Raw genomic sequence first — 23,530 nt, forward strand, 5'->3', positions numbered from 1 at the left:
GGCTCCTGCACTGCTTTGACTCCTCCTTCCCAGCGCCCAGAGAAATCAAGGAATTTCTGCCAAGGAATCTGTGTTTGTCAAGGAAGCTCAACGCTTGTGAAGATGCTCAAGGTCTTTAGGATGAGAGACATAATTTGACCTTTGTATAAAGAAACCCACAGAAGCAGAGAAGGCAGTGGAATATCACATAGCAGCGGTGTCCAAAGTGCCCTAACTTGCTGTCCCTTCACCCCTCAAGGTGTGAGGGCCTTGGGAAGTATTGAGGAATGACAGGTGGTATCTGGCCCATCAGAAAACACTTGCTGTACCAGGAATCCTACTTAAGTCAATGAACAATTCAGCCGAGGGTCCATGGCATTTGGAGAGCACCCATGGGACTTATGGCCGATATCCTGCCAACCTTCTGAGCAGAACTTCTGTATTCCTACCACTTCCCTAGCCTCACATAGAGGGCCACAAACACACATTACCCTCCATCCAGATTGGACTCAACTTTCTCCAAGGACGTTTCCAAACATCTCTGCTCTGTAGCAGGACTCCTCCTCCTCCTTTTCTGCCCCTCACTGGATGATGCTAAGCCCAGTGCTGATGCTTGGTGCATGCTTGCTGGGATGCTGAGATCCAGGAAGGATCATTTCCTCCTGCATCTTAACTGCATGCTTGCCTTGGCTCTCAAGTGGGGTTGAAGGCAATTGGTGATGCAGCTTCTGTTTCATGGCAACCCTCAGCAAGTCCTTAGGGTCCTGGAAGAGTAGACTGTTCCAAGGTCAGACCAGCTCTGGAGGATCTGAGCTTCTCGGCTATGCTGGCTCTAGGAAAGGCAATGCTAGCCAGAAAGAAAGTCATCTGAAGGACTTGGCTTGTTCCAAAGAGGAAACTGGATAGGGCTTTGCCATTATGCTATGAGAATGTCACTCAGAAATGCTCTGAAACCAGGTGGACAAGAATGGACCATAGATTTCTTCTCCCCTTGGAGTAAAACTTTGGCTTGTGATACTCAGAGAAAAGTTTTCTCTGACAGAGCCGCATTTCCTTCCTAAAACTAAGTGCACACACATTGTACTCCAGCAATTCCCATGGGTTCTGTGGCCTTATTTTCTAAAGAGAGTTCACGTCATGCTAAGGACGGTGAAGGATGGTTCTGATCTGCTACACGTGCCCAGAACATGACATGGCAGTGCGCTTATTTATCTGAGTGTTCCATCCTTGGCTATTCCATTAGGTAAATTTAGTCATAATCTAGTTTCGAGAATTGTAGCAACAAGAACACAGAGGACTCTCTGTGCCAAGATGAACACTGTGAGCGTTTCCCTCAAATAATAATCCTCAGGATAAAAGCGCGTGGGTGTTTATTTCCCGAGGCTCTAGGTAGGTAATTTAGTGAGCTTTCAAGTGGCGGTGGTGGGGTGCTCTGTGGTTCTCAGCACTTGCAGAGCGAGGTGGCATTCAAGGTGGTAGAAAAGATCCTTACAGTTTGTGTCAGAAGCAGCCACAGAACGGAAGGTGCTGTACACTCGCTGCCATGGCTGAAAACACACAGTTCTGGGTGGGTGTGACTGGGGTTCTAGACAAGCTTAGGTGGAAGGACTCCTGCTCTCATCTCCCCGACCCTTGGGTCATAGTCAGCAAGGACAGTGCTTGCCCAGGCCAGGACTCAGGGACAGTCATCCTATATCGCGAGGCTTGGCTGACCTGCCCAGCTCTTTCTTAGCCTTATTTCTGCTAATTCAAAGGACACTCTTGGTTCTATCCCCGACCTCCTCCTCCCCCACTTCCACACTCACGGTTTCTGTCTGTGTGAGCCTGAGCCGGCCTAGTCTCAGACAGACACTCTCTGGTCTGGCCTCTCTGTGTGCCGACAGATGCTTCCAAGTTCCCGAAGCCTTTTCTCTGGTCCTGACATAGAACCTGTGCCAAGATGTCTAGGGGCAGAGCCAGGGTGAGGCTTTTCCTGGGCAGCATCTGGCTGCTTGGCAGGGCATGGTAGGCAGTTGTCAGCCTCTGATAAATTAAGGCTTTCTCTGTGGTCTGGAGTGGCAGAACTCACAGCTGGAGCTGACCTGCTGACCTGCTTGTCTTGCTGTGTCGTGATGAGAGAACTGGTTGCCCTTTGCGTGTGGCACAGAATCATAGCCTGAGGCCATAGTTTGTGTTCTGCATTTTCCGCCTTGAACTTTAGCATGTTTTATGCTAACCAAACATTCTTCCTTTGTGTTTTGCGGCCTTTCTCAATGGTCTGCTGCACCGGCCCCAAATAATAGCTACTTACTGCACCAATCAGAGCTATGTCAGAAAAGGTTGTCGTGGGATGAAGCCAGGAGAACGAAATCCCTGGCAGGTCCCACTTCGGCTCAGCTGACTGTGTCTAATTCCAAATGTAACTTTCGTCATTACGAATGACAAAGGACAATGTGCTCACCTGCTTTGAGAAAACTATTTATTGCTTTCTTTAAAGTCATGGATTTTATTCTTATGGAAACATGAAAACTACAAATCTCCCCTTTAGAAAAATGTTTAAAAATTTTAAAATTATGGTGGTTGATTCAAAGGGGCCAGGAATGAACTCTAGAGATAAACTCTGTTTTTGAAAGCCATTCTCCTTCTTCAGTAACTTGATGCAGGATTTTTGTTTTGTTTTGTTTGTAGTTACACATAGGCGAGACTCACAAGTACAGGCAGAGCGGGCTTGCTGGCATCCCAAGACTTCCTTAGAGGTGGCGTGCCATTTTATTTTATGTAGCTTTTAACATTCTACATTATAGACTAAGAAATCACACGTACCTCTCCACCCCGCTCAGCTTCCACTTGTGTTTCCGGGACATCAGCAGCCCTCCACCCCAAGCTGCCTGAAACGACAAAACAGACAAGGGAGAGTGCAGCGCCTTTCCATGGCCTGGAGTTTTAGTTTCAAGTCTTCCATATTAGTGGGAATGTCGTAATATGAAAATGACCCTCATAGGTGCATGCAGATTAAGGGGGTGGACCACCTTCTCCTAATGTGTGGTCTTTACATTTCAAGGTCTCTAGCTTACATTTATATATTATATGTTTATAATTATGGAGTCAAATTGGAGACATATTTTTCCAGTTTGCATGAGTGGGAGAAAGAATGGCTCCCCAGCCCTTCTTGTAGTTTTTTTAGTTGTTCCTTTGGAAGGCCCATGCTCTCAGAATGAGAAAGCCTATGGTTGCCATGGTTGGAGTAAGGTAAGACCGGCTAGGGAGCCATTAAACAGGCTCCATGTTGAAAGCCAGAATGACCTGGTCAATGCTACTTACAGTTGTGACTCACAGCAGCATAGACATTGGTGCCTGAATGTGTAACAACCTATCACTCCTGCTATGGAGAAAATACTGCAACAAAAAGATCAACTCAGCAAACATTGTGCTCAGTTTGTGGTTGGTAACAGTTTGTGGTTGGTTATTTATCACAAATATTTTATCTCACTGTGATTCATTAGCAAGTACTTTGCAGATGTCAACTGATCTTCAAGCCACACCAAGTAACACACTCAGTTTAAAACCCTTCAGTTCAGCCTTGCAGACGGACATAGTTTTTATTAGAAAATGGTAGTGTACTTTCTGTAAATTTTGGTGTCATAAACTTCGTGTCAAAACATTTCAGATATAGTTCAGCCTTCTTAGTTTACCAAACTAACGTGTTGGAAATTTGGCAATCCACATTCCGTAGTGAGTTGTCAAGTCTGCTTTTTACTCACCACACACATAGTTATCTAACTTGAACTTGAGTTTTATAACCCTATGGGGTTCTGTTACAAATGTAACAGATAGAGTATCTATACTATCTATAAGGGAGATTTGCATTTGTGTGACTGTGTGTGTGGATGATTTTTAGCCAGAGACATTATGGATCTATAAACTGAGAACCAGACTCAAGTACTGGGAATGTCAATAATATTGTCATGTGGGGAACCTTAATGCATAATTCGTCTCAGGCTGTTTCTAACTAATATTACACACTGTGTAAGTTCTGTGCCTCTGGGATCTTTAAAATCTGAGATGCCACCATTCTAAATGAGAGAGACTGGGGAAGACGGGGGCGGGGGGGGGCGGGAAATGCAAATCGTACTCCATAAGTCTCACCTAAAAACTGTGCAAGTCACTGATGGGTACTTACATCCACGTGCATCCATATCTTGTACTTTTTGCAAATGTCAGCAACAGCCAAGAGGGGATCAAAAGCCCCATACACAGTGGTTCCAGCTGTGGCGCTCACAAGGAAAGGAACAAATCCCTACAAAAGCAAGAAAGACTCCGTTGTGTAAACAGGAATTCTGGCCTTATTTACTCATTTAATTTTTTGAGACAAGGTCTTGCTGTGTGGCTCAGTCTCACTTGGAACCCAGGGTGGAGATCGGCCTCAGTATGTGACAGTCCTCCCAGCTTGGTCTGGCTCTACAGACATGGGCACCACACTGGGATCCAAGGCTTCTTACCTCTCCCCTACCACATGCATCGTTTTAACCATCAGAAGAATTGTCACCGCTCTACATTGGCTAAACCAATGACTGAGCTCCACTCTGCGGCCCCTGGCAGCTGCCCTGTGACAGCAGTAGTCAGCAGCACTGGCTTCCCTGCACTGGAGGTTTCCAGTGATGTCCCCATTTACATGCTTCAGGTAGACTCAGTGATCCTTCTTATTTCCTTTGCTCATTTTCTGCTCTTTCTTCTTCACACCCAGCCACCTGAACCTACCTCATCCCTTAGCATGGGCAGGTGTGAAAGGTGGGGACAAAAGAGAGGCTCTGCCAGCCCACGCTCCTGTGCGGACCAGCTCAGGTTTACTTGCAGCTTTAGAGGAGAGGACTCACATGGGGCTAAACATTCCCCAAGCCATGGCAACATGAAAATTGATTTGAATAGGATATGGCTATGAGGATGGAAGAATGGCACGGATTTTCTCAGGTCAGAGTGGTCACTCTAGGCTGTCCTGATCGGCATTGTTGGTTTATAGACCCTGACTGATGTTTCGGGGTTTGTCTTTAGGTGGCAGCAAAGGTTTAATCTTATGATTTACATAGTCACCTTTCTAATACAAGAAAGCTGTAGGAGGAAATAAAAAACATATGATAATAAATGATTACTGCTAAGCACATAGTAATTATATCTACTGTTAAACCATGCATTGTACCTTTTATTTACTAAAAGTTAAACAGAGAATCCTAAAAGCAATCTCTGACTAGTGAATCATCCAAGGGCATGTTCTTTGATGGATATTATTATTCGTTTTTATATTTTTGAGACAAGATTTCAAATCTTTTAGAATGACTTCAAACTCCACATGTAACTGAGGATGACTTTAAGCTTCTGATTCTTCTGCCTCGACCACACCTAGTTTATAGACGCTGGGGAACAATGCAGGGTGTTTTGCAAACCAAACAAACATTCTCCCAACTGAGTCATATCCCTAACTTGTCTTGCTATTTCTAAAGGAGTTCTAAATTCATGCCTTCAGAATAGGATGTATGGTTGAATGTGGTCCTCTTAAAGCCCCATTGACAGTCATTCACATGCTGCACGACCATGCCACTCCCTAGCTGTAAGGATGGCTCATGCATGTGTCTGCCCTGTACTAAACACATCATGTGAGGGCTTTTAGAAACCTGTCCCTGTATATATTATCTATGAAGCAACTTAAACCATTATAAAGCACATATATGCATACACATGTACATCATATACATTTATACACACGGTGTATGAGGTCCTTCTGTCTTTGTGTTGCTTTCGTAGGTTAATAAAGAAACTGCTTTGGGCCTGGTGATAGGGCAGAACTTAGGTAGGTGGGGAGACAGAACTGAATTCTGGGAAGAAGAAAGCAGAGAGAGAGAACCACCATGGATCTGTCAGAATTAGACATGCTGAATCTTTCCCGGTAAGCCACGACCTTGTGGTGAACACAGATTAGACATGGGTTAATCAAGATGTGAGAGTTAGCCAATAAGAGGCTAGAGATAATGGACCAGGCAGTGTTTAAATTAATACAATTTCTGTGTGGTTATTTTGGGGGCTAAGCTAGCCTGGCGGCTGGAACAAAAGGATCCCTCCTCGTACAACATATGTATACTTGGAGACTGATGTGATGAGTGCATGAAAAATTTCATATTTTTGTTAGAGCTTGGAGATTAGGGTTTGAATCCTTTTTGTCTTAAGAACAAAACCTAAATGACTTTTCTTGCTTATGAATTGAAACACTTATTGCTGTGGCTCAGAGATCCCTACAGAAACTTACTTTCTGTTTGACTTCAAGGATTCTTCTTTCGAGATCAGATGGGATCATTTTCCCTCTGTAAGAAAAAAGAATATATGTGAATTTGTTTGGACTAGTTTGCTCAGCTCTCTTTACAGTGTAAGGAACCTTAAGATGGTAGACTCCAACTCTTAGCATTAACTGGTGCTCAGTTAAGACAGCACTTTGGCAGTCTCAGGGGCAGAAAGAAATGCATTTATCTCCCAGTATAACAAATGACTGCTTCTTACCATGCTTGGGAGATACCTGACCATACTGTTCTTGATAAAATGGTCACACGGACCCTCTACTTTCCCCACAGACTGCTAAAATGCATTCTTTTAATTAATTTTAAACAGTCCTGGTTGGGGAAAAGACATTTGGCAATGAAAGAGAAGCTCAGGGGAAAAAGATTTCACTCCAAATTTTCACTTTAGAAAAAAATTCACTCCTTTTTTTATGTTGATGGAACATCAAGAAGATAAATCCATTTTCAGACATTTGGTTAAAAATGTGATTTCCCCTAACCAGCTACATTCCCTTAAAGCCTGAAAGCATAAAGCAAGCCGAAATGCAGGGTCTCAAATTTCACACACTCCGATGGAAAGGCACATGAGGGAGAAGCATCATGTCGTTCCCAACAGAGCTCTTTCCCAAAGGAGGGCGCTACCCCTGTGTGTGCTATGATCATCAGTTAGACAGGGAGATACCAGATGGGGAGGCAACATTGCGTCCCGACACCATTTCTTTCCTACAATAAAAGTCAACATTATGATAATCATGAGAAATTATTTGTAGAGCAAGTTACATGGTGCCAAATATTCCTGGAAAATGACAGTATTTAGAGTTAGTTATTAGGATTGAGCAAGTCAATAACTCAACAAGTGCAAAATGTTTTTAAAAGCTTGGCATGTGATAGACACATAGTCATTGCTGAGATTATTGTAGTCTGATGTGATATTTTTATTTTAAGATCCTGAAGGAAAACAAAGTAATTGGAAGGAGCTGTGGGTGGTGAAATACTTTCTGAGGCCGATAACTTTCCCCATTGGGATGATTAATCTAGGTTTTATAAAGTGTATAGTACAGAAAGTGGTGGGGATGCCACAGGCATTCAGTGAGCACTGGCGGGGACTTGGTATGTTAGCCCCTGTGGATCTAGACATACAGGGACCGCTAGCTGCTTCATCATACCACCTGGTGCTTCCCAAACATATGTGATTTATTGCTGGTTAGTTAATGCTCACATTTCTTTCATCTTTAAAATGATCTGGCAGTTCGTGGAGGGCCCTGCCAATTATGTTTTTCTACCAATTTCATCACAGATTCAAAAAAGAAGTTTGGCAAATTAGTTGGTTACACAGCAGACATTAAATCTCAAAGTTTTGAGAACCACTGGCTTAGGTGGTTCTACCAGAGCAAAGTGATTCATATGCAATCACTCAGGCAACAGTCATGGAAAAGTTACTATGGCCGGAGTTGTTAGGTTAGAATTTAGCAAAAGGCATTACAGGTATTTTGCTGAGAAGAGCATGCCCTATCTTCCATACTCCTGTGAGACCGGGAAGTGGGGGAGGGAAATTGGGCTGAGAATGAGCTCTTATAAGCTTGTTACACCCTAAATTGTCCCATCTTTCAGAGAGTCCCAGGAATATCCTTTAAGATTCAAGCTTTCCTAAACCAGTCTCCCAAGGCGTTTTCTAGGCCAGGCCTTCTATTCATGCCCCTCTTTGCCTGAGAAAGTTTTGTACAATTTTGGATGTCTAGATATGGAGTAGATATACAAGTTAGTTAAACATTTATTGATAATAAATCAAAGAAATTCATTTTATCTCATTTGCATGTAATTACATGCTAGTGTGTGTAGGTGCACGTGTATACAGGTCATGTGCTGTGTATACGCATGTCTGTGGAGGCCAGTTCTCAGGTTCCAGTCACCATTTCTTGAGGTAGGGTTTTTCACTGGGCTAGAACTTGCCAAGTAGGCTAGACTGACTGGTTGGCAAGCCCCAGGCCTCTGCTTGCCTCAGTCTTACCCACAGGCCTAGCTTTTAAAACATGAGTTCTAGTAGTTGAACTCTTGATTTTGTGTTTGAAAGGCAAGTACTTTAGACTAAGCTGTTTACTTAGCCCAGAAATTTAATCTTTAAACTTACATTAGCTTTTAAAAAATTACATTAGTTTTTAAACTTACATTTAGGTTTTAAACTTATGTTAGTTTTTGGCATGCATATAATTTTACCATTTGTTAAAGATGAAAGCAAACATGCATACCATTAAGATGCATGTGCCTGTTTCCTTTCACACAAAGATTTAAATCTTGGCTGAATATTTTATGCTTTAGGATCACCTTCAGGGTTTTCCAGAGTTGACAGAAATGTTTATAACAGCAATTAAAAAGTTAATCATTCTAATACAGAATCCATATATATGCTAATCCAATACTTAAAATAACAAAGAATGGGAAAAGAACTTCCTTTTTTCTGCAATTGCACCATTTGAGTTTCTACAGTAGCAGAAAATTTTGCATGTAAAGCACTGCAATTCATTGCACATAACAGCCCCAAACCAGCCTGATTGCACAGATGCTGGTGGTTCGTGTTGTGCAACATGAAAGCTCACACTGAATCAAGTGTGCTGGTTGCACATTCAGACCCACATCTACAGTGAAACTGCAGAGTACAACATGAGTGGGCGCTGCCAGCAACATCTTGGGATCACTACACATTGATTTTGAATGAATTTTTGCTCATTGCACAGTCATAAACCTTTTATTCTTGTCAGATTTTCCATGGCCCACACGCCGAAGTAGCCCCCCAGATGAAGTTGTGACCTACCACTGATGAAGCTGTGTCCTGGGTCACAGACTGTTCCACCCTGCATTCAATGAACTATGCAAATTTCAGAGGAAAGTGTGGCAAGGTATTTCTTAGAGAAAGTTTGGAGCATGTTAAAATGATGATAGTATTTTGAAGGCAAGCATGGAACTTCACAGAAAACTCTTAGAAACTGGTTATGCATCTCTTAAATGTCTTTAGTTTGCCTAAATTTGGAAAGTTTGGGGGTAGATTGATAATCACTATTTGCTCATTAAATTACATCAGGATATTTTGTTACATATAAACCATCAACTTTCACTGAGTCGTCAAGAGTTGGGACACGTTAGAACTGGGAATGACCTCAAAGCCTGACTCTGGTCTCACTTCATTTATCATCCCTGACACAAGGGGCTGCCAAAAGGTCACGGATTATAACTAAAACAAACGTAAATCTTCCAGAGCTAACTAAAGGAACCAAACACTTAGTGGGGCTATTTGGAAAGGTCAGGTTATTTTGTGGTTGTCTGAGAATGTTATACACACATTTAATGTATTTTGGCCAAATTCACCCTCCATTACTGCCCCTCCAACTCCTCCCCCCTCACCATCACCACGGTTTCTCTCCCAACCTCATGTGCTCTTCTATTTTTTCCTAACCCACCGAGTCCACTTTGTGCTGCCTGTATGGGAATGGGTGTGGGACCATCTATTGGGACATGGGTAGGGAGTCTTTCATTCCTGAAGCAAACTGAGGAAAGGTTATATTCTCTGATGATAACACACTGCTTTCAGGAATCAGAGTTAGGGTCCAAACCTGCCTGGGAAACAGTAGTGAAATCAGAATTCACTTCCTATTTTATTTCCGTTGTGTAAACTGAGAATATTAATGTCTCACCAGACAGCGTGGTGCTGTGGACACAGAACCTTACATCATTTTTTATTAATTTCATTTTATTTTGAGAATTTCATACATGGGTGTTGAATCTACATCACTTCCTCTTTCCCTCCCTCTTCTAATTCCTCCCGTGTTGTCTCCCACACTCCCCAATTCAAGATCTTTTCTTTACACAGTTCACACATGTGTATAAAACCTGCCGAGCCCACTCACTATTGCTCACATGAACATGTATCTCCCTCATCGAAGAAGTTTCTTTTTGCAACAGATGGAACTATTACCGAGCTCTACAGCTTTTCAAAATGTAGAGAGTAAGTGACTGTGGCGCCCTACTCCAGCCGATCAGCCCTTACACTCAAGGCTCCAGGAAAAGCCCAGAAGAGGAGGCAGGAAAAGTGTAAGAGCAGAAGCCCGGGGTGTCTGTTGCTATGTAGTGTCCCTAGATGAGACAGGGGAAATGTACCAATGAAATCTTAACAATATGGTTGCCCGAACAAGACCGGTGTAATAACCTTTCCCTTTTTAGATCTTAGATTTCACTGGATTACTTTGGAAAGCCAATGCCTAATATTTAGCATGCCTAAGAATCACCTATGTGCTACTTTAAAACGTTAATTCCTTGGTTTCAGTCTTAGGGATTTTAACTCACTAGGTCAGTATAGAGATGAAGAATTAAGTTGTTGAACAAATATTTATAAGTATTTACAATGTGCAGTTATCATTTTATGATCTGGTGTGCCAAAATGACAGAACAGTTTATGCTCCATGCTAACACGGGGGAAGAAACAATAGGCAGACAGTTATATAGAAAGCTGCGTTTTTAGCATGCACCAAAGTGATTGTGATGCAGGTAGACCCCGGTTCACATGTAGAGAAACAATGCTTTAGAAAAGAACATTCAGCCTGGGTAGCATTTTAACAGAGTAACTTTTCACGTGATTTGTGGCTCAGAGCCTTATGGCTATCAGGCAGCAAGCAGAAGGGACTCCAGATGTAGTGCAGACACCCTCTGCCTGCCCATATGCTGTGGGGCCAGAGAAAATTGGGTGACCACCAGCAGACTTTTCTGAGGATTTGTAGCTGCCTGTCCTAGCCTTTCTAGAAAAGCAATAGCACACAAGAGGCACTGTAGGGCAGCATTGCATCCTCTATGCCTGGCCTACCAGAATCTCTACAGCATAAATGTATGTCTTCCACATTCACTCATCCAGCAGCCTGTGACCTCACAGTAACCACTATTGCCAATATATCATCAGTACAGCAGAAGGCACCGACACCTGGGTGAGGGCTGTTGAACCAAGCTGAGGATTTGGTACGATGATTTTATATTGAGCATTTTTGGTAAGTGATCATTTTATAAAAGCCATACAAATTTGCCTGCATAGAACCCCAGCAACATGCTAGTCAATTAGAAAAGTCTTCGTGCTAAAACAGCGTAAACTGTGGGCTGTGGTTCATCCCTGCATATCCATGGACTCAAAGGCAAGAGCGACCTCCTACATAGAACTCGATAATAGAGAGGGTGTATGTGTATATATATATATATGTATGTATATATGTCTATATATACATACATATATATATACAGCTCATTAGTATTGAGAGTGTGTCTATACATGGAATCATTAGTAGAGAGGGTATATCTATACATGGAGCTCGTTAGTAGAGAGGGTATGTCTATACATGGAGCTCTTTAGTAGAGAGGGTGTGTCTTCACATGGAGGTCGTTAGTAGAGAGGGTATGTCTATACATGGAGCTCATTAGTATTGAGGGTATGTCTACACATGGAGCTCATTAGTAGAGAGGGTATGTCTACACATGGAGCTCATTAGTAGAGAGGGTGTGTCTACACATGGAGCTCATTAGTAGAGAGGGTATGTCTATACATGGAGCTCGTTAATAGAGAGGATGCATTTCTGTGAAGGCTTCTAGATGGTATTATAGAAGGTGCTGAGTTATTGACTGACCTTGATTATAGTCCTTCAGAAATGGAAAAGTTTGTACCAGTTTTTCCTAAATGATTAGGAAACGGGCATGTTTGTTCAGAGCATTCATGTGCGAAGAGAGGACTCATGAAAACCATTCCCAATGCTGTGGTGCCTCTGACAGCAATGACGAATAGCCAAGCCTAGAAGCAGTCACTCCACTGTGCTCTTCCACATGATCCCTGGCCTGGCGGCAGTGCAAGAGAAGGGTCACTGCTCACTGACAAGGAAGAAATGGCTGAAGATAGGGTCATGGACACCGTCCCCGGTTCAAAGCTAACTAGCTGTATTAGAAGAGTAAAGATTTTTCTTTAATTCATTTATAAAGTAGTATTTCTTGCCTTGTTAATTTTCTATGAGAACCAAATGGAATAGGAAGCATAAACAGTATAAAATACAAAACATGAAACTCTGCCTAGCATACAATGCCATGTACTAAACCATGTTTGGTTATTCTAAATAACACATGAGGTCAAGAGAAGATAACAATGGCTTTGTAGAACATTAAAAATTAATGATGTAGCTGGGCATAATGTTGAACTCCTTTAATCCCAACACTCAGGCGGCAGAGGCAGAACTCTCTATGAGTTCGAAGCCAGCCTGATCTACATAGTGAATTCCAGGACAGCTGTCTCAACACACACCCCTAATCAATGACATGAGGCCCACTCCATGAGATGATACCCTTACCGGGTATTGCTAAGTGGCCAAGAACCTAAAAATAGATAGGAAGTAACCCTAGGGAGAAAACTATTGCTATTATTCTGCTAAAGGACATAGCAATAAATAACTCTTAATGACACACTACTGTACCGATAGACAAGAGTGCCACTCAGCCCTCATCAGAGAGTCTCCTCGCAGTAGATGGGAGCTAACAAAGAGACGTGCAAATGAACAGTGTGCACAGAGAGGCTTTGGAGCACTCACTCCTAAATGAGATGTCTTCATCAAACCCTTCCTCTAAGGGTTGGTGAGAGACGTTATCTCAAGAGACTAAGCAGATATTAACAGAGGACACCCAACATCTTTCCCCCACTTCTGTGTGCATTCATTCATGATTGCTTGCACATGTGGAATTGCACACGCACGCATGCACACACACACATACACACACAGAGAGAGAGAGAGAGAGAGAGAGAGGAAAAATAAAAAACAAATGTATAAAAAATTTGAAGAGAACAACCTAATTACAAAAATAAAAACAAAAATGAAACCAAAGAAAGCACAAACAATCAAACAGACTAAACCAAAGACAGAAACAAGTGGGAAGAAAGCTGCTCCAAGCAGTGGTCCCAGCTCCAGGCTTGGAGCTTGGCTGTTAATCTCAACAAATTTATCATGAACAATAATAGATTAAAATTCATACAGAAAAGAGTGAAATTTGCTGGCTCTGTTAATTTTGGAAACATTTTATAAATAACGTTACAAAATCTCTAAGAAATCAGGATCTTGTTGAAAACAACAAAGAAGTCAGAAATTCACCAGAACCACATGGAATTGTTGCAGGCATGGAAAGATAGGAACTCAGGAGATCTTAATGTATGTCGCGTCAGCAATAGATCAAATGAGGAGAGTGCAGTGCGACCCCAAATGATGCCTGAAAAGCTCTTTCTTCCTGAGAGAGGGCTCCATTATGTTCTCTCCAGACACTCCTGCCTCAGTTTCCCAAGTACTGGTGTTACAGGCATGTACCTAGCTATGAAATGCATTTCAACAATCAACAGCGTATATTCTAGAGGAGGAAGAAGGGAAGAAAGGAGAAGAGGAGGAAGAGAGGAGGCAGAGCAGGTGAGAAGAGAAAAAGAAACTCCTGGTAATATAAGAAATCTAGGGTACTTATTTGACACAATTATAATCATCTATTTCAAAATAGGTGTTGGTATTATACCAAAATGTAGTACCCTAGATACTTGTCCATTAAAGTTAAGAACAATAACACTCTTTAAATTTTTTTGTGAACATTTTTCTTTAGATAATAGACAGTCCAAGTATTAACAAGGAAGAGATTGAATAAGCAATCAAAAATTTAAAATCACTTCCTCCCTAGAATGTACTGGCTTTACTAGTGTATTTTATTAAACATTTAAATATGGATTACTAACAGTCTCTACAATCTTCTGTATGAAGGACAAGGGATGAGTATTATTTCAAACTTTCTGCAAGACCAGAATTACCTTGATATGTAAATAAGGAAAAGACACTGCAAAGAAAGAAACATGCAAGATAATAACAGATGCAAGAATCTTCAAGGGAACACCAGTAAGTTCAGCACGATAATATTTCAAAAGAATGCAACACCACAGCCAACATGATTTATCCTTGAGATACAGGGTCTATCAACATATGCAAATCAGAAAGCACAATATGACATATCAACGGAATGAAAGACAAATACATGACCATCTCCATTGTTACAGGAACAGCATTTAACAAGAATCAACGTTTTTATACGATAAAATCCTCTGTACCAATGAAGTAGGTAAAGAAAAAGTGTATGAGAACACAGGTGAGACCATATATGAAAAGCCCGCAGTTAGCACATCATACTGAGTGCTGAAAAACTCAAAGCTCAAGATCAGAGACAAGACAAGGATGACAGGTCTTGTCACTCCTAGTAAACAGCACTGTAACTCCCAACCAGGGACAGCAGGCGAGAAAAGGAGGCAAAACACAGCCAAGCCTGACAGAACGTAGTTAAGTTTCCTGTTTTCAGATGACATGGCCACATGTAGAGAAACCTCTAAAGACTCGTCCAAAAGTTGTTTGGAATGGTTGAATTTAGTGATGTTGCAGGACAAAAAAATCCACACAGAAAAACCGTCAGTTATACCCTATATGTCAGCAATAATCTATCCAAGGGAGAAAATAAGGAAACAATTTCCACTGGAAAAATTTAACCAAGGAAATAACAGATTCATACACCCCAAACTGAAAATGAATCAACAAATGTGGTCCTCATGTATACAATGGGGTATTATTTACTCTCCAAAAGGAAGAAATTCCAAGGTATAAACATGGAAAAACTTTGTGGACATTATTATACCAAGACCTCATCAAAAGTCACTGTGATCATGTTTTCATGAGTGGGCACTAAGAGTGGACAAATTCACAGAGAATACATAACAAGCGGCGGGTGGCAGGCATGGGGAAGAGAGCGATGAGCAGGTAGTTTCAGTTTCCACTACGATAGTTGTACAGTGTGCGTGTGATGCCACTGAATGTATGTACCGTGCAGCTAAGATGGTGCCTTGCATTTGATTGTAAGGATGATTGGAGAGAGAAAGTAGCTATCTTAACTGCTGAACGTTAGCAGTTCTCTTCTGAGGCTGAGTCCTGTCCCTTCACCATGTGTCCTTGGGAACAGAATCTGTGGATATGTTACAAGCTAAATGAGAACAGATACTTCGCCATCCTGTTTGAAGTCTTTTGCCTGCCGTGTGGCAACAAATCATACTACACCGTGTCAGTAAGGACCATACATGAGACAATGCAGCCCTTTGTGTCTCTAATCAGGTGAATTAATTAGATCTTTATGCACAGCAGGTGGACCCTGCCTGGATGCAATGAGCAATGAGTCTTGGCTGTTGCTCTCTTGTCACTTCCTCATATGGGATGTCACAGGTGTCTCTGAGTTCTCTGCACAGAAACCCAGGAGACTGGGTGCTTGGGCTTCTCAACTCTGCTCTCTAATAATTGTCTGTCCTGTTACTGTGCCCTTAGCTGCTCCTCCGGGGCTGAAGGAAGTCGTTCGGCTTCTCAGTTGTAGCACTGGCCACAGTTCAGTTAATTTAACAAAAGAGTTTAATGGCCCCGGATTATTTACACTCTCAGTTGCTTCTGGTAAATGGTAAGACAAAGTGTGCTGTTTTAACAAGCCCAGGGAGTAATAATCTCAGAAGCTTTTAAAACAAAAATGTGTACAAAACACTAGTAGTTAATCTGTGTTCTAACAAAATTAGTCAGAGTAGCTTAATGGAATTCTTGTCGCCTGAGCTGGGTGCAGTCAGTGGCCACTGTCCACTCAGGCATCGTGTGTCTCTGTCAGATTTGTCCCCTGTACCAGTCACAGCAAATTACCAGCAATTGAGATAATGGAGAGGAAAGTCTGAAGGGAAAAGAAAAAAGAGATGGAGAAATGGAGGAGAGGGGAGAGAGTGAGTGGGAGAGGGTAATAGAGAGAATTAATTTGTGAAGTACCCATGAGTCCACTCGGGCGATAGAACAAGAGAAAGAACAGAGACACAAAGACACAGAGAGCCCCCCCCCCCGCCGCCACGTAGAATGCAGGAATCAACAGACAAACAAGAAAGGATGGAGTTAGGAAATGACCACCTTGCAACCATCTAAACAATTCAGATAAGAATTAAAATGGATGCTGAACTAAGTAGAGCCTGGATGCTGCAGGACACAGCATCCTCCAGACATGTACTCCCTGAGAAGATTAAACAACTATCTTAAAATATTCATAGTTGATATTAATAATGAGCCCAACCTCCTGCTGAGATTCCCAGAAAAGACACGCTTCCCTGGAAATTCTGTCCCAGACATATCACTTGAATTCTGAGAAAAATCAGACAATCCAAATAAATTATCTAGTCCCTCAGAAATACAGTTAGGTGATCTTAAGCACACCTGCTATCCCAGCACTTGGGAGACTGAGGCAGGAAGGCCACCTTGGGCAACATAGTGAGGTAGAAATAAAACAAGAAGAAAACAAATCATCTCATGGAAGGCAAAGCACCACAGAAGAAAGGCTCCCGATGAAGGAGAGGGAAGAACTGTTTAATAGCCTTGCTGGGTGGTGATGTAGGGGGCGGGGTACAGCCAGCCTGGCCTAACCATGGAGCTCCTGGCCAATGAGAGACCGATCTCAAAAACAGGTGAACAGCAGCTGAGGTTGTCCTCTGGTTCGAGGTGCGTGTGCTCATGTGAGCGCAGGCACAGATGCACAAATTGTCTTGGGTTCAACACTCCCCTCCTGGTTTTGACCTCTCAGTATTAACAGACACTAACAGACTAATATTTGTGCTAATCTTATTCAAGATACATGGAAGGGGGAAATTTTGTTGTTATATGAAGCAAACATCCTTTCTTCCGTCTTTTTATTTTTATTTATTTATTTATTTATTTTTTTTCAGATAAAGAAACTGAAGCACTCATTTGGACCTTGGGAGCTTAGATGAGTGCTTCAGTTTCTTTATCTAAAAAAAAAAAACAGACGGAAGAAAAGATGTTTGCTTCATATAACAACAAAATTTCCCCCTTCCATGTATCTTGAATAAGATTAGCACAAGGTCCAAATGAGGAACAGAAGGAGGGAGAACATGAGCAAGAAAGTCAAGACCGCGAGGGGGGCACCCACCCACTGAGACGATGGGGCTGGTCTATTGGGAGCTCACCAAGGCCAGCTGAACTGGGACTGAATAAGCATGGGATAAAACCGGACTCTCTGAACATGGCGGACAATGAGGGCTGCTGAGAAGCCAAGGATAATGGCGCTGAGTTTTGATCCTACTGCATGTACTGGCTTTGTGGGAGCCTAGCCTGTTTGGATGCTCACCTTCCTAGACTTGGATGGAGGGGGGAGGACCTTGGACTTCCCACACGGCAGGGAACCCTGACTGCTCTTTGGACTGGAGAGGGAGAGGGAGGGGAGTGGGGTGTGGAGAGTGGGGGGAGGGGGAGGGAAAAGGGAGGCGGGGAGGAGACGGAAATTTTTAATAAATAAATTTTAATAAAAACAAATAAATAAAACAAAAAAAAGAAAGAAACTGAAGCACAAAGAAGCACTTGTCCGAGCTAGTATTTGAGCTGAGATTTGAAGTCAATGAGTTGAACTCCATTGCCAGCTCTGTGGTTTTACTAGAGTACTTTCTATTATTAACGTGTTACAGTGTATATGTGTTTCAGTAACATGGGAAAATATTTACATTATGATATCTACTTAGAAAAAGAAAACATGATCACAAATAGAAGGGGGAATAAAAGGAAAAAAGAAAAAAGGAAAAAAGAAAGAAGGAAAGAATCTAAATATTTAGAAAAGAACCTCCCACAGTTTAGACACTAACTGCCCCCACAGTATTTGTAAAGGTTTTCCCCTTATTTAAAAAGTAAGAAAGTACTGCTTTTGGTGGTAAAATTATAATGTATCCTTTTAGATTTTCCTGCTATGTTTCCCGTACCCCTTCCCCATGTTTTTCTCTCCGTTTTCCTCTTTGCTTTACCCCCCCACTTTGCAATCTCCCCCAGCCAGGCTTTGTTTGCACACCAAATGTTTCTTATCCTTTTTCTCTTTCCTAGAAACGGGGAATCTGTTTCCTTTTTTTTTTTACATTGTTTTCTACCCCAACCACGCCCACTTTCCTTCTATAAGGCTTGAGAACAGAAGGAGAAGAGGCCCCAGGTCCCCACTGTCTGTTGGCTCCTGAGGGGACAGACACGAGGAAGGAGCACCTAGTAGTGAAACCACACAGCATTGTTCAGTTGTTGTGGAATATTTTCACATTGTGTGAAGATACAATGCTGTGATTGGTTTAATAAAGAGCTGGAGAATTAATAGCTGGGCAGGAAATACAGGGGGACTTCCAGGCAGAGGGAGAAAGCAGGAGATAATGGAGGCACAGGGCAAATGCCAACAAGATGCAAAGGGAGTCAGACATACAAAAGGAAAGAAAGGTAAAAAGCCACATGCTAAAACATAGACTAATAGAAATAGGTTAATTTAAGTTATAAGAGCTATTTAGGAACAAGTCTAAGCTACAGGCCAGGCTTTCATAGTTAATAAAAAAATCTCCATGTCATTATTTGAGAGCTGGCTGGTTGTACAGAAAGATTCATCACAATCAGTCTCTCAAATGGCTTCTAAAATAGTTGAAGTTAAAAAAAATATACTAACTTTGAAATTAAGAATGCCTGGCCAGTTAGTGATTCTGTGTCTCTCTGGAGGCCTTTCCCAGCAATGCCCTCTCCCTAGGCTTTTCTCTGTTTCTTGTTGGCTAATGGGGCGTCTGTTCAGGCAGGCCTGTCTATGGTCCTTTCCTCTGCATCATGTCCTCTTTCTGTTCTTGCTCTGTCTTCTTCCAGGCTTACCCTCTCCGTCTGAGCATGACACTGTCTCTGATTAACCTGCCATCAGACAGCTGGACTCTTGCTGCAGGTACCACACACAAGGCCATGCCCATGGTCACACCTACTTTCCAGGGTGGCAGGAGCAGCAATACTGATGCCTTAATGCATGGAGTCAAGAGTTCCCCGTGCTTTCCCAAGTCACCTGTCATTCCACTGGGATTCCATGTTGGGACATCTGCTAACGAGGCTGGTGACTAAGGAGGCCAGAGGGTCGGGGTCTGCCTGGGTGATCTTTTCTAACTTCTTGGTTTCTGATTTGAGATTTACCCCTATATGTTTTTTTGCATTCTAGTTAGAAATACGTTTTCCCTCAGCAATTTATTCTAGCAATACAATGAAGAAAATAACTATGAAGCTGATGTTTCCTTTTTGCCTGTTTCTATTCAAATCTTAGTTCTTATGCACCTCATAATAAGGAGTACAAAGCAGATCCTCCATTGAGATACGTTTGTGTCCCTGCTAGCCTTGATCACTTCCTGCCTGTCTTACTGCCTTTCCTGGCCCTCCCTTGCTTCCTGAAGGGTGGCCTCAGTCACTTCATGTTTGAAGAAAACCATTTTCAAGTTGCCTTATTTTTTGATCTATCCAAAATGAGGTCTTTATATGTAGCTCAATTGTCTTGAAGCTGAAACCCTCCTACCTCAGACTCCTTAGTGAGGGGGTTACAACCAAGCACTGCTGTGCCTGCCCTTCCCCCACTATAAAAATACAGTGTTCATTGCAAATAAAGAAAATCAGGAAATAAATCAGTGACAATTTTTAATCTCACCACTTAGAGGTCAATGCAGCTGTCAATCAGTTTTAGACCTTTCCACATCCACATGGGCAAACGTATTTGCCACGAATTTCGTTCTCCCCTCTCTGATCAGGCTCTTACTATGTTCCACCCTACTTCCTTCTGTGGCTGTACCTGAGGTATTCTGTCTTCTGTAATTGTCCCTGCCTTCCCTCCACCCATATAACATTCCCTCCTCCTGTCTACTTCACTGAGTTTCCCATAACTCTGCAACACACGCAGTCTACCGTACACTGAAAATCCAGCCATGCAACAGTTACCTTCTAATCTCTGGCCTCTTCCCACTTTTACCCTCTGCTGTCAGAGAACTGAGATGTTGCTTTGAGATTTCTGGAGCTTGGTGAGATGCTGGGTGGTCAGAGAACAGATGTCTGATTCACACCTTTGAACTTTCGCTCATTGACCTGCTGCCTTTTAATTTAGTGAAAGTTCTTACTCAATCCTTTAAAGATTGGATCTGGTTTCCCATAAGTTCCAGGTTTACTAGTCAGTGGTACTTTATGTGGATAGCCTAAAGATGGTTACTGCTCTCCCCACAGTGGTATTATACTTATTTCCTAGAAAGCTATGAATTCTAGGTGTCAATTAAGACAGACTTTCCCCAAGAGGGCCCTTTGGTTGCTGCCCAAGGCTTCTGAGCTGATGGGGCACCATTTACTTTAGCACGTTTACATACCCCGTGCAGCTAAGTGCCGCCTCAGCATCAAACTCTGCTTCAATCGCCTGTGGCTAATGTGCCCCGGTGATAAATGTCCCTCCACACCAGCTCCTGAGGACGGTTTGATTGATTTAACAAAGGTTCCAATTCATCCAGAAGTTATGAAAGGCTCCAGAGTTTCAAGGAACAACATCTGGGGACTCCAAGCAAGTCTGTGCTCCAAAGAAAGAGCATGCAGTTGTGTCTGAGACCGAAGCAGGATTGCTGATTATAGTCACCATCTCTTTTAGAAGAGAGGTACCTGTGGGAATGTTTAACTTGCCAACCGACAGGATCGCAGACTTATTGCTCACCTCTCATCGCATTTAATCAGAATCACGCTGTCTGTTCCGATTCCCAAGGCTGCAGCTCCCTTCTTGAGAGAAAAGTGACTCTGTTAAAAAAAAAAACAAAAACACACATTTACAATCAGTTCTTTATGAAGACAAGATCGAGTCCCTCTTCTGGCTTTCCTCCTTTCTTGTCCTTTTGCTCCTCCAATGCCCAGGCTTCTCAGAGGATAGCCACTCACTCTCACTAGGCTTTTGCTTGCTTTAGCTATACATGTGGTTTTAAATTTTAATTAATATATTTCTATGTGTATAGGTGTTTTGCCTGCATGTATGTCAGTGTACTATGTGTGTGTCTGGTGCCAGAAGAGAGTATTAGATCCGCAGTGACTGGAGTTACAGACATTGGTGAGCTGCGATGTGGTTGAATCGGACCAAGGTCCTACAGAAGAGCAACCAGTGCTCGTGACTTCTCGGCCTTCTCTTTAGTCCTCCTATTTAGTATGCTTTTAAACACACTATTTTATTAATTCTTTGAGAATTTCATATATGCGGAAAGTATATTTTGATCATATTTGCTTCCACTCCTCCCCTTATCTTCCCATATCCACCCCACACCCCTTACATGAAGTCTTCCAACTTCATATCTTCTTCTTCTTCTATTTTTTTTTTTTTTAGTACAACTGAGTCCGGTTTGTGCTACCCACACACTTATGGGGTGGAGCCATTCACTGGAGCATGGTTGATCTACTAGGGGACCACACCCTTAAAGAAAATTCTCTCTTCCTTCCACAGCGGTCCCCATTCTCAATAGGTCCTCACCTAGGGAAGGAGCTTCTGAGTCCGTCCTCACTCTGTATAGAATGTAGACTGGTTTTCTTCTCGTGTGGGTGGTGTAGGCAGCCATGGCTGTGTGAACTCATGAGTACGATAGTCCTGTCATCTCCAGAAGACACCATCTGCTCCTCCCCGACCTCTGGCTTTTATAATCCTTCAACATCCTCTTCATGGGCGGAGTGTGACACAGATGTGCCATTTGTGGCTGAGCACTCCTCAGATCCTTAGTCTCCGTACTTTGATTATCTATGAGTTTCTGTGTTAATCAGTGTTTTCTGAACAAAGAAACTTTTCTGTTGGTATCTGAGAGCTACAATACTCTCTGGGTGTAGGGATAGGAATTTGGAGGGCAGTCTAATAATAAGTCAACCTAGCAAAATATTAAATATTAAATAGGTTTACCTCTGGGCCCAATGGGGTCACCAGCCATGGGTTCCTCATGAGATGCTAGGCGTGTATTTCCTCCTGTAGAGCATGCTTTCAATCTAATTGGAAACCAGATGTTCACCTCCCTAACATTCATGCCTCTATTGCACCCATGGCTATATCTTGCTAGATTGGTTGTTACTATTGTTTTAAGGGATTACAGTTGGAACAAAATGCATGGTTTTTAAAATATTATGGTGAAACACGTAATTGTGTAACTTAAATACCATGTTAGCCATCTCTGGACATAAACATCTCTGTGTTCTTAATTGTTTTCACATTGTTGTGGACCAGTTACCATCCTTGATTCCCCAGAATTCTTTCACTGTGTAAAACCAAAGCTTTTCACTAAATAGTAACTGCCCATTCTCTCTTTCCTCACCCCTGACAACCACCATCCTGTTTTGGTCTCTGTCAATTGGGATTGTTTCAGGTATAGCATTCACTACCTTGTGTTTATGTAGTGATCCTGTGGAGACCTGGGTTGTTTCTACCTTTTGGCTATTATGAATAGGTCTGCTAGAGATACGGGTGCACAGATACTTCTTTAAGATGCTGTTTTCAATGGCTTGAGGTACATACCTAAAAGCAGAGTCACTGGGCCATATGGTTGATGTAATTTTAACTTTTGAGAAATTGCTGAACAACTGTCTACAACAACTATGTGATTTTTACACACCTACCAACAGCACACAAAGGTTGCAGTTTCTCCACATTCTCACCAATGTTTATGATTTCTGCTTGTTTTAGAGACAGACTCTTCCTGTTGCCCAGGCTATCATGGACTCTCTGGTTTCTGATTCCATTGCCCCAGCCCACTGAAGTGTGCTCTCTAGTGAGTGATCTAGACTCTCTTCCTGTGCTGCTTCGGTGAGTTGTCTATTCAAGTCTTTTGGTTATGTTTTGGATGGGATTGCTTTAGTTACTGTTGTTATATTTGTTGAATTCCCCTGGGTTTCTTTTTTTTAAAGATTTATTTATTTATTATGTATACAACATTCCTTACGTGTATGCCTGCATGCCAGAAGAGGGCACCAGATCCCATTATAGATGGCTGTGAGCCACCATGTGGTTGCTGGGAATTGAACTCAGGACCTCTGGAAGAGCAGTCAGTGCTCTTAACCTCTGAGCCATCTCTCCAGACCTCCCCTGGGTTTCTTGCAGAAAGAAAAATATACTGAAAATTGTAACTGTATGTGGGGTCCCAGCACATAGTAACTCTGAAACAATCTCTCTCTCTCCCTCTCTTCCCCCCCATAACTCTGAAGCAATCTCTCTCTCCCCCTCTCCCCCCCTCTCTTTCCCTCCCTTCCCCCCTCTCATGTGTGAGAGAAATAAAAAGTGTATGAGGGCACACACATACTTCAGCACGTATGTAGTGGTCCGAGGACAGCCAAGGCTTCCAG

At 42.4% G+C, this 23,530-nt stretch overlaps 1 protein-coding gene across 1 annotated transcript in view; it reads right to left on the minus strand.

The window, feature by feature from the left end:
* The window catches only part of Gad2 (glutamate decarboxylase 2), a 71,212-nt gene that overhangs the window by 18,001 nt on the left and 29,681 nt on the right, over positions 1-23,530 (minus strand). The window contains exons 8-11 of the mRNA XM_057788034.1: positions 20,886-20,965; positions 6,254-6,308; positions 4,139-4,255; positions 2,782-2,846 (exon numbers count right to left, since the gene is read on the minus strand). Coding sequence (XP_057644017.1) covers positions 2,782-2,846; positions 4,139-4,255; positions 6,254-6,308; positions 20,886-20,965 — 317 coding nt within the window. The remainder of the gene's footprint in view (positions 1-2,781; positions 2,847-4,138; positions 4,256-6,253; positions 6,309-20,885; positions 20,966-23,530) is intronic.

The sequence above is a fragment of the Chionomys nivalis genome, chromosome 13 (assembly GCF_950005125.1).
Source record: "Chionomys nivalis chromosome 13, mChiNiv1.1, whole genome shotgun sequence".
In the NCBI taxonomy this organism is placed as follows: domain Eukaryota; kingdom Metazoa; phylum Chordata; class Mammalia; order Rodentia; family Cricetidae; genus Chionomys; species Chionomys nivalis.